Here is a 15,184-nt window from a genome sequence, read left to right as displayed (position 1 = left end):
GTGAACACATGGTTTCAGAGGCTCACAGGTAAATTGCGCAGCAGCTTCACTTAATCACTTGGATTAAAGAAGGAGGCTGGAAGCAGCAGTGGTGAAAGTGACTGGTATAACCAGAACAAATGGCTACATCAAAAAATCAGCATGAAGCTCAGTATCAGTCTGGACTCTGTTCGGTGCGTGGTTTTGTTTGTACTAGATGTAGTTCAGGAATAGATTTCTGTATGCCACACTGTCCTTTTTTATCAGTGTTTCACTTGCACCTAAGTCTTCATCAGTTCTTGTTTAGTTCAGGGCTCAATGATCCTCCAGTGAGGATGGAGCCGTGTAAGAAAGCAGCTCTGCTGACCTGTGGACGTGAAGCCTGTGATAGGTGAGGAGGTTACACCACTGGGAGGGAAGGCAACAGCCTGTGTACTTTCTAGGTAAATCCACCTCTGCAGCTAAATGGATTGCTAAAACAATCCTTGTGTTGATGAGGCTTTGCAAGCCAGGCTACTGGAGCCAATAACCGTGTGCTGTTAGCACACAGCATTCCAATCAGTTCATGCTTGCTTGATGCTTTTGTCTGTAACTATGCCTAAGAAGGGGGATATTGCAGTCAAACAAGAGCCTCCATCCGAAATTATCCTTTTCCGCTATTGCTTATTTACTTACCAAGTAAATCTGTTTAATCTGTTTTGTCCTGCCCTGTGAATATATTTCAGCCCAGTTTCATTTGTGTTCTTCTTGAATTCCATCATTTGGTGTGAGGGACTATGGTTCTTTTTTCTTTTCTTTTTTTTTTTTTTATTTTTCCTTTTTCTCTCTCTTTTTTTTTTTTTTTTTTTGTTTTGTTTTGTTTTTGTTTTGTTTTGTTTGTGCAAGGGGAAAAGCCAGCAATCGCCTTTTGGGCTTCTGTAATCAGATAGTACAGGTGAGTCTGAGAACTGACCTGTACACCTTTCATTAGCCTTTGAGCTCCTGGTTTACTGCATTTCAAGAAATGCCAGCTTAGCAGAGTGCTCCACGTGCAGCACAGAGAAAAAAAACAATTACCTGTGTTTGACAGCCTATATTCCAAGGCTGTGGGTTCTTTAACATTGTGTAACAAACTATGGCTTCCCTGGATTTCGAGTAGTCCGCTGGGACTCCTCTGAGTTGTTTTGTGGAATGTTCTTCTTAGTGAGCTGCTTTTTTTTTTTCTTTCTTTTTCTAGAAAAGCCTTTTTACTGTGGGCAGAAAAACTGTTGTGAGTTTTGTTGGATTTTTTTTTAATTCAGCACAGGATGTTGTACAGTTTTGTTAAAAACAGCACATTGTTTCGAAGGGAGGACTTTTGAAAGTCCTGGGGAAATGTCCCAGAACGTACAGTCTCTTCTGTCTACTAAGTCACCCATGATTGTGATACCAAAGTGAAGTGAGAAGGTATTTTATAATGCAGTTTTTCTGTCTGAGGTGTGTCCACCTCTGCTCTGCCTTGCTTTTGGCAACACTGTCATACAAAGGCAACAGGCACTGCTTTACCAGGTGCCTAATTACATCTTTCTGCTTGTGGCTTCGGTGTGCAGCAGTAAGGCTAACGAGCCCCCTTCTGTCATTTCCTTCAGCAGGCTGCTTGTCAGAAATCACTGGGAGATTATTTTGGGTTCCTGCTCAACATTACTCTGTGTATCATCCCAAGTTGAACAGATTTCTTTTTGCAACCTCACAGGTTCTTGTAATAAATATCCATGTTACTTACTCTCAGTTACTTATGGAAATAAATTCCAAATCTAAGCTTCTTAATTAAAAGAAAATTTATCTTCTTTCCTATCATCATGTATTTTACCTCCTTTACCATTATTACCTCCTTTGGACTGCAGAACAGGTGTCAAATGGATTAACTACAGTAGAGTTAAATCCACTGGATTTTCAGCTCCCAGTGGATGTGTGGGGTATTATAAGAATACAGCTTTAGTTTGAATATCCACTACATGGCTGCTTGCAGAATGATGAGTGCTGTTCTCCTAGACATCCAAATTCAAGCTCTACTCCCTGTTTATTCAAGTGAGAATCTTAGATACCTGCTTTTTGTTCTCACGGCTTTCTCTGCAGGTTTAAGGAATTCCCTGCCCAATCCATCAAAAGAGCAAATCACCTTCCGCAGCCCCAGGGGTTTGCAATGCATCTCACCCTTAATGCAGACGGTAGAGGAGACCCCTCAGCCCATCCCAGCAAAGATCAAAGGACATATTCCCAAATGGATTAATGGAAATCTTCTGAGGAATGGACCTGGGAAGTTCGAGTTTGGCGAGGAGAAGTAAGTCCAGGTTTGGTGAGTTTGTCAAATTATTCTGGCCCGAGCCCTACCTAAACCTAAAGGGAACCCCCCGAAATGTCTCACCACTGGTTGGAGCCCCTGGTAGTTTCTTTTTAAGTAAGGCAAGGAAGAATTGCTTATGTTGTCATTCTTTCAAGAACAGTTGCTTGCTCATCTGGAAACTTCCAGTGGGCTTTCTGAAAATAGGACCATGGTTAACTTATTAAGGTTGGAGAAGCTGAGTCACAGAGAGGCTGTGACCTACTCAGAATGTATAATGAGGGAACAGAGCTGGGGATTAAAACATTGACACGCCTAGTCCTTTGTCATTAACAAAAGTCCATCCCACGAGCACTCTGAAATCCGGGGCAGGATTTGTACTGTTGATTGCACTAAATTGTGTGAGTTGCTTTAGAAGCAAATCCATCTCATTTTAAAAATAATGTTTCAAGAAGGCAACTACTGCCTTTGGCTTGGAATCTGCCATTCTAGCTGATTGACAAACCTAGCTTGTCCTCCAAAAAGCTGATGATAGCAACTGGCCAAAGATGATCATCTTACCGTATTTCCAGAGACAGACTGTAAGGTTTTCTTGAAGATTCAAAGAGTTCACATTTCGGAGAGAACAGCATCCTGCGAACAGCTGAGAGCTAAAGACTCCTTCTTGCGCAGTTGGACTTTCAGTAATAAGTTCAATTCTGGTTGTACAGTAAAGCACGGTTTCTATTCCCTATGCAGAAGTCTGCAGAGTGACTTGTTTACCAGTATAGGTTATTTCCCCCAAAAGCTTATACATAGCATTTTCGGAAGTCCCTGAGGTCCACTTTCAAAAGTGATATAGGGAGCCCAAATCTCACTGGAAGTTGGCATCTACCTTCAGGTCCCCCCAGCTGCAAATATACTCAATTTGTTTCACTCCATTCAAGTGTTTTTCCATACTCACCAAGTGTTCCTGGGATCTGGGCATTAGCTTTTTACAAACAGTAATAAACGTAAAGGCAAGAGGGAACAGTATAGCAGAGAATCGTATAGTGCCCAACTCTTGTTCTCTTATTTATGTCTTCCTGAAGATTTAACCATTGGTTTGATGGCATGGCCCTGTTGCATCAGTTCCAGTTGGAGAATGGCACAGTGACATACCGGAGCAAGTTTCTGCAGAGCAGTTCCTACCTGACTAACAGCCAGCACAACCGCATTGTGGCCTCAGAATTTGGGACGCTAGCAATGCCAGACCCATGCAAGAGTGTCTTTGAGCGCTTCATGTCACGCTTTGAGATGCCACGTAAGAGGGTTTCTAAGAAATAAGAAATATTCTGAGATTGTCTTGGGGAACTTCTGGTTAGGTTTAAAGGGAGATGTAAGGAAGTCTGGTAGGCCCAATCTGAGCTCATGTTTTCCTTTAGATGATCCCTTAGAACAACATCAACAAGAAAAATGCAAGTTGGTGTCAGACTTAGCTGGGAGAGGCACATTTGGTTTAACGTTTTAGTGCCACTTCAGTTCACTTGACCCCGAGTTTGTTGCAAATCCGCAACAGAAATCTTTCTCTGAAGAACACCCTGTACAGCCCTGATAATGAGCATTACAATCTGCCATTCTACGTGAGACACAGCTTTGCCCTTAGAGCACCTTGCCTTGCTAAGCTTGTAGAGTAAATGGGCTAATCCTTCCCTTCCTGTACTGAGGTGCAAGGAGATGATATGAGTAGGGTGAGGGGTGGTATTGCACAGGAATAGAAGTACCATTACCTTTAGCATTCTGTGTATGTCAGGAAAGAAATAGGCTTAAATGCAAGCAAAGTACTTTCCACTAAAACCAGAACAGGCCTGAAGTTTGCAACTTGTTGCTTATATGTGTGACCATCTGCTTCTTATCTTCCCTGTGGAGATGGATCCTGTCCTGCCGTGTCATCTGTTCTCTCCAAAGATGCCCATACCTTCACTCATTTGTCTGCCTAGCTCCCCAGCGTCCCACCCCGTCCCAGCTCTCTCGATAAATTTCAGAACTATCTGCATCCCCCATCTTTTCCAACCTCCAGCAGGGTGTTCCAGCACACCCTTGCCTATGTGACTCTTTACACACATTAAGCTTTTCCTCTCCATAAGGCAGTCTGTCCTCCGGGCTTTTCCTGTACCGACTTCAGGCTTTGTGTTCACCACACACAGTGTTCAGTTGGGGGAATTGTTTTTAACTCAGCTCTTCTCAGCCAACTGGCTAGTGGGTCCCAGATCCCCTAGGAGTAGCAAGAACAGCTCTGGCTGTTATGTGCGTGTAGTTCTCAAAAGGCATCTCCCTCCCTCAGTTTTAAAGAGAATAGGGAAGAAGAAGCATTCTGTGTCCAAGCCCTGTCACAAAAATGGTGTCCCTGCCCTCCTCGCAGCCCAAGTTGTAGCTTCAAGTCTTGCCTCTCATTTCCAATGCTGTAAATCAAACATGGCACTCTTCATATGGCTGTCAGAGGAGAGGACTTTGGCTAGGGAGGAGAGGGAGAGGGCCATGAGGAACTAAGAGGGCAGAAACAAAGGGCAGATGGAAGAAGTGTGACAGACTGCAGTGATTTCCATGAGAACCAGTTCTTGTCCTTTTATCCTGATCTCACCTGTGCAGCCAGAGTGCCTTTGTAGATTAGTGAGATATTTCTAATCACTCACAGATGGATTAGTGTCATTGCAAATGGATTTATTTGTTTAAACATGTCTAACTTGCTACAATGTAACTCAAGCTTAAACAGCGCTGTGTACAACTCCAGGATTTCGTTTCAGAACCAAGTGACAATGCCAGTGTGAACTACGTTGTGTATAAAGGAGACTATTATGTCAGCAATGAGACCATCTTCATGTACAAAGTGGACCCAGAGACACTTGAAACAAAGGAAAAGGTGTGGGTAGGTGGGATAAAGGGGTTTGCTTATGGTCCAGGAGAACCCCTTCTTGCTGTTTCTAGGAGCAGCAAAAGAAATGATCGGTGCAGCTCTGGGCCATAGCCACAAGCATCCCTTCGTGGTGTGCTTGAGTCCCTGAAAAAACTACCTAGTGATAAGGCAGCTCTTATGAGTGAAGTTTCAGTCACTGCCCACTGTAGCAAGCAAGGGGCGAAACATGCCGAGTGGTTTCCGTTTGGGTACAGATGGCATTCCTCCAGTGCGCTCACTGCGTGCCTGGACTTGTCTGTACCTACCAGTGTGTGAAAAATAAAAGTGCATACAGGAAGAAGTTAACATCGCTGATCTCAGATCCGTATTATTGCCCTGTCTCTTCATTCTCCCTATCTGTTCCCTTTTTACACCTGCAGCTTTAAAAACGCCAAAACAGCCCGTCAAAGTCTTGACTAAACCCACTGTTGCGAATGGGTGGTGAAGTCAATGTAAAGTCAAGTCAAAGTTCAGCTGCCGCTTTATTTTCTCCCACGCTAGCAAATGAACAGAAAGTCAGAGCAGGAACCTTCCCCTGCGTCCTGTGCATCCCCTCACAGGAGCGTGGCTGCATTTCAGGGAAGAGTGTGACTTGTGCAATGACACCATAAGCTGTGTATGTCCCCCTGCCTGCACCCTGAGATGAGGTTTGGTTCTTTGCTGCGCTGGGCAATGGTGAGAAGGCCTGAGGAAGGATTCTGCCATTCCTAAATCAGTATTTACTACTGTGCCTGTATGTTCCCATGGTCTATTTAATACCAAAAAAATACCGGGCTCAGCACACCCTCAGATCTCAAGGGAGGCATTCCAGGAGTCCATCCCTCCCAACAGGTTCAGTTGTGAGTCATGAAGAAACTCTGTCAAGTATAGCATGCTATTTATTGAAATGGAGAGTTTGACAATTTGCTATTTTGTCTGTTTTGTAAACCATAATGCAGTGATGAAAAGATGCGTGGGTATTTTTAGTTTGAATGTCAGCTCTGTTGAGCCATCTGGTCATTCAAAAAATTCCCCTTAAGCTGCTTTTTCGATGCAGGCTGGTATTTTTTGGCTAAATGAAGAAATTGAAGGATGATGTCACATTTAAACTTTCTGATATGAGGTGCCTTACAAGGACATGGTTTTCTAAGCTTCCAGTGGCGTGGCACTTTTTTCTACTGGGCCTTTCCAAACAAAGGGTCTCAGGCTGGATACTTGAAAGCCATATTTTTAAACTTTTGGAAAAGCAGCCTATCTTCCATGCGCCAACGTTTCAACGCATGCATTAATCTTCCTCCAACTCATTCCTTCAAACCTTCTTCCCAACACATCTCCTCCGCTATCTGAGCCCAAACACACCCTACCCCAGGAACTAAGGATAAATAAGAGTACTCACAGTTGTACCTCTGTGAGTACACTGCTCCTGCTAGCTGGAGACAGTGAAGCTGAGCTGTTTCCTCTGTGCAGAGAGTAAACGCTGTCGGTTAGCTAAGGGTGCTTTCAAAAGGCTTGGTGATTTTTGGGGGGCAGTGACTGTCTCTTCACGCATGTCTGTCTGTAGTTATTACAGGGGGTCCTGGCTAAAATGCTTGTACAGGCAACGCTCCCACTGTGTCGGCGCTCCCTGCCATTAGCAACATTCATGTCCCCCAGAGAAATGGCTGGTGCTGCTAGTCCCATTTTAATGGTAGGATTAACACAGAGAGAAACATTGATCGTCTCCCAGGATTTCAGGAAGATTGCAGGCAAAATAAAGGTTTAAGTCCAGATCCCAACATTAGGGCCATAATCATCAACTAGTCTTCCTCAGACTTCCATGCAACTGACATTCAGAAAGACTCTGCCTTGCTGCAGGAGACTTCTGCACTGACTGGGAATCTTTGGCATTTGCAGGTGGACTGGAGCAAATTCGTTGCAGTGAACGGGGCCACTGCTCATCCTCATTATGAGCCTGATGGGACAACATACAACATGGGCAATTCCTACGGGAAACATGGTAGGACTGGGCTGTGGGCTGGGTGTGTGGGCTGCTTCTGGCTGCTGCTTCAAGGAGCAGTTGTTGAAGAAACTTCAGTGTCTGAAGAGACGCTGAAATTGCTGTTTCTCTTTGTGGCAAAAGAAGGTGAAGCAGATTAGTTGTTATTTCAGGGTATCAGTCTGTCCCGTAAAAACGGCTTCTCTCAGCAGTTAGTTTCAGATGCTTCTGACTTTGGCCTGTGAATATTCCACAGATTTCCCTCTTCCTTTTCCAAGCATTGATGGAAAACAGGAGAATGATTTGTAAAGTCCCATCCAGCAGCCTTATCCAAAGAATTCTGACAATTAGCAACACATTTTCCACTTAGAATAATTGGCTTTTGATAAGGGCCATAAGGGGTTTATACAGGAGAGACGGTGGCATTTACCGCAGTGACCTGGCTATCTTACAGCAAAGCTGAATGTTGTGGGATATTTTTCTTCTTCCCAAAACTATGAGCATTATGTCTGTTTGGGATCTAGTCACATCAATGTGGCTGCTCAGCGTCAGTTAGATGGAAGCCTTCTTTTTCAGGGGGCCTGTGGAAACAGCCACTGCCCTTTATTGTGATACCTCAGGCTGGTTCCAGTTCACTGAACTGTTGCCCAGTTTTGTTCATTTTTCATTCTTGCCATTTTCATTTCCTTTTGGCTTTAGCAATATCTAGCTTTGCAGCACAGCTGTTTTCAGCTGGAGAGACAAAACTACAGATTATTATTCAAATGTGCCATTCTTTCCTGCCCATATGGTCAGATTTATTAGATGAGCATCAGTCATCACCAAGGGCCAAAGTTTTCTTTTCCTTTGATACACAAGCTATGAAGTTGGTTTTCTTCCTGATCCTGCTATTATAAAATACTCTGAGTTAACGTAAGGAATACACTGCAGACAGCAAAATTAGATAGCAGTCTACCAGACTGAGAAGATCCATTCCTTTCAAGCTTCTTTTTTTTGCTCAGTAATCCTCCGTAGATTGTTTTATTGACTTGATACCTGGCTTTCTGTTTTCTGCTCAGTGTAGCTATGACCGTGGTTCCTAGTATTCTAGGGAAACAGAAAGGAACAGAGCCTGACTTTGGTTTGATGAATGTGGACAGTCTCACGTCTCAGTGCTGTTGAACACCCTTTCTCCTTTCCAGGGTCTAGCTATAATATCATTCAGGTCCCTCCACAAAAGTCAAACTGCAGTGACACGTTAGAGGGAGCAAAAGTGCTGTGCTCCATTGCTCCGATGGATAAGATGAAGCCCTCCTACTATCACAGCTTTGGTAAGAATGCTTTCTATCTCAGACTCTGGATTTAGCCTAGTGTGAGCCAGAAAGGGCTGCTGACTGCCCTCTGACCCCAAGAATTTTTATCATCTCATTTGCCTAATACTCAGAAGATACCTCCTTCCTTCTTCTTTCAGGGATGAGTGAAAACTACATCATTTTCATTGAGCAACCCATCAAGCTGAATCTGTTGCAGATTATCACTTCCAAACTCTGTGGGAAATCCATTTTTGAAGGGATAAGCTGGGAGCCTCAGTACAATACTTGCTTCCATGTGGTGAATAAGCACACGGGGGAGGTAGGTGGATCTTTGGCCTTTCCAGCAGCTGTGCAGAATTTTAGATGCTAAGAGAAGAGTGCTGGGGAGCAGCCACTGACAGCTGTATGAATCAGCCCAGAAGCTGCTGCAGTATAGGCTTTATAAGCATGGGTGTCTGTTGGTTGGAAATGGGATTGCTTCATGCACTTCCCTCTCTATTGATTCTTTTTTTTTTTTTTTTCATGCCCCTAAAAGAACAGGCAGAAATAAGCAGTTTGGGGTTCCTGGAACTGCAGCAGAGGGCCTGAAATGCAGTTCCCCAGTTTTGGGCGGTCATAACCTGGGAATGATGCTGTAGGGATGGAGTCGTGACAGCAAGGGGCCTGTCCTGGGCTGTTCTTCATCTGGTTTTGCCTACTTAACTGGCTTAAAGCAGCCATTCTGTAGTAACACAAGGACACAAGACAAATACCAAGGGATGAGTGGGGAATGAAATAGGGGAGAGAAGAGAAAACCCGTTGAGATGTGGCTGGAATCTTTAGCCTCTCTCACGGTCACTGCAGGTGCTGCCGGGGCAGTGGTACAGTAAGCCCTTTGCTACTTTCCATCAAATCAATGCCTTTGAAGATTGTGGCTGCGTGGTCCTGGATCTGTGCTGCCAGGATGATGGAACAACTCTGACTGCTTACAAACTGCAGAACCTGCGGAGGAGTGGGGAAGGCCTGGATCAGGTAAGATCTCTGCCTTTTGCCTTGCGTAGGATCTGGTGGGGCCCCATGCTGGCTGAGTTACTTTTCTGAAGCAAGGCTCAGGTTGGTAGAACGGACAACACGATGGGGGACCACAAGGTGTAGGATGTGAACTGGGGAAAGGAACTGTGACTATAAGGAAAAACTAGAATTATGTTCTGTTGGTATGTTAGTATTTTTCTTTCCTTTTAAATCTCTGAGCAGATAATCTCCATGGAGCATTTCCTTGAAAATTTAAAAACTGGTGTGTGACACAGATCTCCATCAGCATGGCAGAATGTACTTCTGTTTTAAAATCTTGGGTTTAATCATATTAATTTTCCATATCCTTGTGTCATAAAATTTCCCCCCTCCAGAAAGTAAGCAAAGTATTTTTTTGCATTACTTTTAAAGGGCAAAAGAAAAACAAACTCTGTTGTTTAAAGGCATTACTTTAGAAAATCAGCCTTATGTAAATCACAGAAACACAAACATCACAGAAACCCCTACATTGTTCCTCACATTCACCTCACAACAGCATATATTCATAAATCAGTTACTTATTGTTTCCAACTCTTGTCAAAAGCACCATTTAAAGCCATGTAAGAGGCATTATTTTGCATAGGTCATATGTTGGAAAAGTGGGGGTGCTTTCAGTTTCTTCTATTGCAGATGTGTTTATTGGAAACCCACAATATTGTGGGTGAAGGGCAGGCATTTCTACAACATGTTCAGACAGATCTGAACTTCCTCTGGCTATGTTCTGAGCTGTCTAGAAGCAAATCAGTTCTGATCTGAAAAGTGTATAGTCCTGTCCCTGTAGGGTCATTTTGTTCTGCTTTCCTTTTTTTTTTTTTTTTTGCAAAGATGTGGTGAACGTTAATTCGAGTACAGCATAGCATTATTACGACCATTTGCTTTGCAAACTGATTCCCGCTTTCGTTCAGCCTTCTCTGAGCACAAAAGAGCTATAATTTGATCTGTCTGAAGGTATCCATATGTCAACATTAGGCATGTATTTCCAACACCCACATTCTTTAACTGACAAGTAGCATAGCCATTAACTGTATACACACACACAAGTGCAAGTCATTTCAGAACAGAATCTTAAGTTTACGCTGCACTGAAAGATTAAGGCATGCCTGAGCATGATTGATGTGTTTTCCCCGAACGATGCTTAATGCTTTTGCTTGCTGACTAAACCATATTTTGTCTGGCAGAGTTCCTCAACCAGTGTACTGTGGCTACATAAAACATAAAACATTTTGAAAATAGGGTTTCAAGATGAACACGTATGATTAAAGTGGTTTCATGTTGAACTGGTGAGTTACAGATTGAAGTAACTGAAAAATACCAAAACAGGGTCCTTGCCACCTGTTTTGTTTCGAAGGCTTAATATTTGGAAGTATTACAGGTTCTAAACTTGGCTTGAACAGAACTTTAGTGGCAATGGTGGAATTACTCCTCTCATGCAACCTGCTGAATGTCTGCCACACTGGGAGCTGCTAGTTTGCTCTCCCCTTTGCTCCTCAAGTAAATCCACCACTACCCTAGACTTCCCAAACATGAAGTCCATGTGTAGCTGAGAACAGGAAAGGAAAATCATGCAGGCTAACTTCAGGCACTGAATTGAGGCACAGTAGCCTCCTTCTACTCGCCTTATCATCCAGGGGAGAAGGATGCTCCTCCAGAGACTGATTTAATTGATTGTAGTTTCGTTTTCTACTGTAAAGTCCTAGAACAAGCAGAGCCCTTACCAGAACTTGGTAAAACACTTAACAGAAAGAAGCAAAAGATTTCAGAGGAAGGAGGAATGTTTAAAACTTCAGAATTGTTCCCAAAAAGGGCATTTAGCCTGAAATGCCACTCTCCTCCCTCCCTCGCCGTAACTTTCTGTCTGTGTAACAGGTTTATGACTCAGTATCCCGATCTTTCCCTCGTCGCTTTGTTCTCCCGCTGAACGTGAATTCAGACACACCTGTGGGGATGAATCTGAACCCATTGCCTTACACCTTGGCAAGGGCTGTGAAAGATGCTGATGGCAAGGTATGTATTAAAAACTTACATAACTGCATTTATGGCTGTGGTGAGATTGCCTGCAACAGTTGTCGTCCTGTGCTATTACCTTCTTAGATCTTGTCCACCAAGCAAGCAAACAAGGTCTGGTCATTTCTGACATGGGACTTAGTGTTTTAATACAAGGACTACCACATTGCCTTAAATGAGAGAGCAAAGACAGGTTGTGATTTACCAAAAATGGCCAAGTGGATTATAAGCCTTTACGATAATTGGCCAAACTTCAGCTTCTCCATTGACAAAATGATTTCACCTGGTACCAGATCTGCTCTTTGTTTCCAGCTCTGAACAGCCCTACAGAGTGGCATTCAGTAGTACAGAACATGTGTTGTCCACTATGAGTGGAGACATCTCTGTGTGTACTTTGTACATGAAATTTCTCAGTGCTGGACCTGATATTTTCTGAGCTAGTATCGTGGTTTAACCCCAGCCAGCAACTAAGCCCCACACAGCTGTTTGCTCACTCCCCACTCCCCGGTGGGATGGAGGTGAGAATCAGAAGAGCAAAAGTGAGAAAACTCATGGGTTAAGATAAAGACAGTTTAATAGGTAAAGCAGAAGTCGCACACACAAGGGATTCATTCACTGCTTCCCGTCAGCAGGCAGGTGTTCAGCCATCTCCGGGAAAGCAGGGTTCCACCACATGTCATGGTTATTTGGGAAGACAAATGCCATCACTCCAAACGTAGCCCACTTCCTTCTTCTTCCCCCAGCTTTATATGCTGAGCATGACGTCATATGGTATGGAATATCCCTTGGGTCACTTGGGATCAGCTGCCCGGGCTGTGTCCCCTTCCATTGGCTTCTGCACCCCCAGCCTACTCGCTGGTGGGGTGATGTGAGAAGCAGAAAAAAGCCTTGACTCTGTGTAAGCGCTGCTCGGCAGTAAATAAAACATCCCTGAATTATCAGCACTGTTTCCAGCACAAATCCAAAGTTTAGCCCTATAGTAGCTACTATGAAGAAAATTAACTCCACTCCACCCAAACCCAGCACCATTAGCAGTACAGAAATACATAGACTGGCTCCTGTTTTTCACATTAGACTGCTGCTTGAAGTTTCCAAGGTCTGAGTCAGTTCTTTGGGTGAAACAGAGGGAGACGGAATTGGTGCATGTAAATGTCAGGGTCATCTTTAAACACTTCTCCACAAAAGGTTGTGCAGTGGGTGGGTGGGACTAGTTGGGTCTTCTGCCCAGTGAGAGCTCAGCTGGCACTCACGTAATGCATACATCTTCTAGGTCTGGTGTACACATGAAAATCTCTACCCTGAAGGCTTTGAAAAGGTTGGGGGCTTGGAGTTCCCCCAGATCAACTACTCTCAGTACAATGGTAGGAGGTACCGTTACTTCTATGGATGTGGTTTTGGGCATTTGGTTGGAGATTCCTTGATCAAGGTTGATGTGGAGACCAAGAATTTCAAGGTGAGGTGAAGTGAGATTATCTTTTTCCAGCAAATGGGAATCATTCCACTGAATTGGCCTTGAAGAGATGTCATTTACTAGGCACCGCACTCTTTAGGGGTCTTTGTTCAAACGGGTCTGAGATGAGATTCCTAATTTCACCTCTAGCACCTTACGAAAACAGCACACTTACCAAACAGGAGAGGATACCATTCCACCTTCTTAGATAGAGGACAGAACAGAAAGGGTTGGATAAAGTATGCACATGTCTTCCAGACCAAAGAAGAGTCACCTTTTACCAGACAGTACAGAAATTTACCCAGGTAGCACAGGCAGTTGGAGATAAACTGCCAAGGTATTTATGACTTGGACAAGAAACAAGGTTTAGGATATTTCCAACTGCAAGCACAAACTGGGATTTTTCCTTTGTCTCCCTTAAGCAGGGAATAATGATCTCCGAAGCGTTAAACATTTATTAATCAGAGACTTCCCTGGAGGGGCACAGAGTATGCCTGGGTATCTGTGGGGAGCACTCCAACTTGCAACTCTGCTAACTGTAGTAGACAAGCGTTAGTGAAATAAAACACATCCATATGTTACTGTGCTTGCTAGATTTGGCAGGAGGACGGATCCTTCCCATCAGAGCCTGTGTTTGTGCCAGTGCCTAACGCCACGGCAGAAGACAGTGGAGTCATCTTGTCTGTTGTGGTCTCCCCCACCGAGGTAACTTACTACGAGTTCATCAAGGTCACATAGCATTAGGTATACTTTCTAAAGCACAAAACTGAGTTTGAGACTGTCTGGCAGACAGTCCTAGCACCATGCTTCCCAAGGTCTGTGCCTCTGCAACTGCCAGGCACAGCCAGGCAAACTTCAAGCGGGAGCGTACCTTGGAACGTCAACGCTTCTTGTGTGGCATCTGTGGCTGTCAGAGCTCCTGGCCAACTGTCTTACAGGTGTAGTCCGTATGCTCTGGTTGTACGGCCTGGTTGTACCTTTGGGCTCCCTTGTGTGTGACAGATGGAGTGGGTTGGACAGCAGAGTGATTCAGCCTGGGCATTCATTCCGGCCTTCTTTTCACCCTGCAGAACCAAAGTGCTTTCCTGCTTGTCTTGGATGCAGAGACCTTCAGAGAACTGGGGCGAGCAGAAGTCGCTGTGCAAATGCCTTACGGATTCCACGGGATCTTTACTTCCCACTGACAAGACTTTGTCACCTCCTGTAATCGGGGCCAGATCAGGCTCAGAAAGAAACCTCTGCTTTCTTTTACCTGCCACCTTTGCATTATGCCCTGGATGAAGCAACTGCTCTTTCTCTATCATAACCTCTGAGTTACCGCTGTATTCCTAGTAACATACAGCAAGGGGTCTGAGGAAGGCAGAAGCCCCTTCGCTCAAACAGCCCACTGCTTTATCTTAAATTTCTGACTACCTTGATAGATCAGTTAGCAGCAGTTGGCAAAGGCTGCCATGTGTAAAGCTTGCAAGGGAGCAAAGGTGACCGCTAACCATCCCCTGGTAGCAGTGTGCTCTGAAGGGAAGAGAGTATCAGTGCTTAGGGCAGTGAATTTGGCTGCAAGGCGTAAAGCAGAAGAGAGGAGCAGAACCAGCTGGTAACAGGGAGGCTCGATGAAGGGATGTAATTCCCCCCCCACTGCATAAAGATTGCCTTCAGTGGACTGCAGCAGGTTGATGCAAACACTCACGGAAGCTGTACTTGTAGTGCTTTTCTCTGTACACTAACGGTGCCCTCAAATAAAACTTTCTGAAGAAAGAAACTTTTCTCTCCCTGCCCTCACCAGACGCACGGCCAACTTTGTGCTGTGCCACGAGAGGCAACAGCCGCAAGCCTGACACCTTATTGTGTTACGTGGTCTTGTAGGCATGCACACCACCTGTGCACCGTGCGCCTGCTTGAACAGCATAGCTGGGTACAGCTCTGACGGCCAACGTCTCCTGCCCTCCTAATAATCCAACCTGTCGGAAACATGTAGAATTCCACTGTGGCCTCGATATTCCTTTGCTCTTACGCTGAGCAAACTCAAACACCCTCTCGTATACTTGCTTCCTCATTCGGGCTCTCACTGGCCTTGAACCCCGAGGTGTAGGTGGGCAGGCGGGCGAGGGAAGCCCCCTGTAGCAGCTCCCTTGCAGGCTGTGCCTTTGAGGACACCCTGTGACAAGGGAAGGCTGCCAGGAGAACGCTGGGTTCCCCTCCTGGCTTAAGGACTTCTTACACTGCTTCATTGTGAGGAGCCTGGAGA

The 15,184-nt window shown here is 44.7% G+C and overlaps 2 protein-coding genes across 3 annotated transcripts in view; one reads left to right on the top strand and one right to left on the bottom strand.

The window, feature by feature from the left end:
- Window positions 1-2,989, bottom strand: part of IL18 (interleukin 18) — a 23,420-nt gene extending 20,431 nt beyond the window's left edge. Inside the window, 1 exon segment of the mRNA XM_080366552.1 lies at window positions 2,840-2,989. Coding sequence (XP_080222678.1) covers window positions 2,840-2,910 — 71 coding nt within the window. The 5' untranslated portion in view covers window positions 2,911-2,989.
- Window positions 1-15,184, top strand: part of BCO2 (beta-carotene oxygenase 2) — an 18,612-nt gene extending 3,428 nt beyond the window's left edge. The window contains exons 2-12 of one of the 2 annotated variants that reach the window (XM_080366542.1): window positions 2,074-2,278; window positions 3,349-3,560; window positions 5,041-5,156; window positions 7,062-7,164; window positions 8,325-8,453; window positions 8,594-8,754; window positions 9,279-9,446; window positions 11,352-11,489; window positions 12,760-12,942; window positions 13,534-13,644; window positions 14,010-15,184. In XM_080366542.1, coding sequence (XP_080222668.1) covers window positions 2,074-2,278; window positions 3,349-3,560; window positions 5,041-5,156; window positions 7,062-7,164; window positions 8,325-8,453; window positions 8,594-8,754; window positions 9,279-9,446; window positions 11,352-11,489; window positions 12,760-12,942; window positions 13,534-13,644; window positions 14,010-14,123 — 1,640 coding nt within the window. In that variant the 3' untranslated portion in view covers window positions 14,124-15,184. Of the gene's footprint in view, window positions 1-2,073; window positions 2,279-3,348; window positions 3,561-5,040; window positions 5,163-7,061; window positions 7,165-8,324; window positions 8,454-8,593; window positions 8,755-9,278; window positions 9,447-11,351; window positions 11,490-12,759; window positions 12,943-13,533; window positions 13,645-14,009 lie in introns of both variants that reach the window. The other variant, XM_080366541.1, reaches the window with a different exon arrangement.

Source organism: Falco punctatus, assembly GCF_963210335.1.
Source record: "Falco punctatus genome assembly, chromosome: 16".
NCBI classification, from domain to species: Eukaryota; Metazoa; Chordata; class Aves; order Falconiformes; family Falconidae; genus Falco; species Falco punctatus.
Note: the sequence above shows the minus strand (reverse complement) of the source record. Positions and strands in the feature narration are given on the sequence as shown.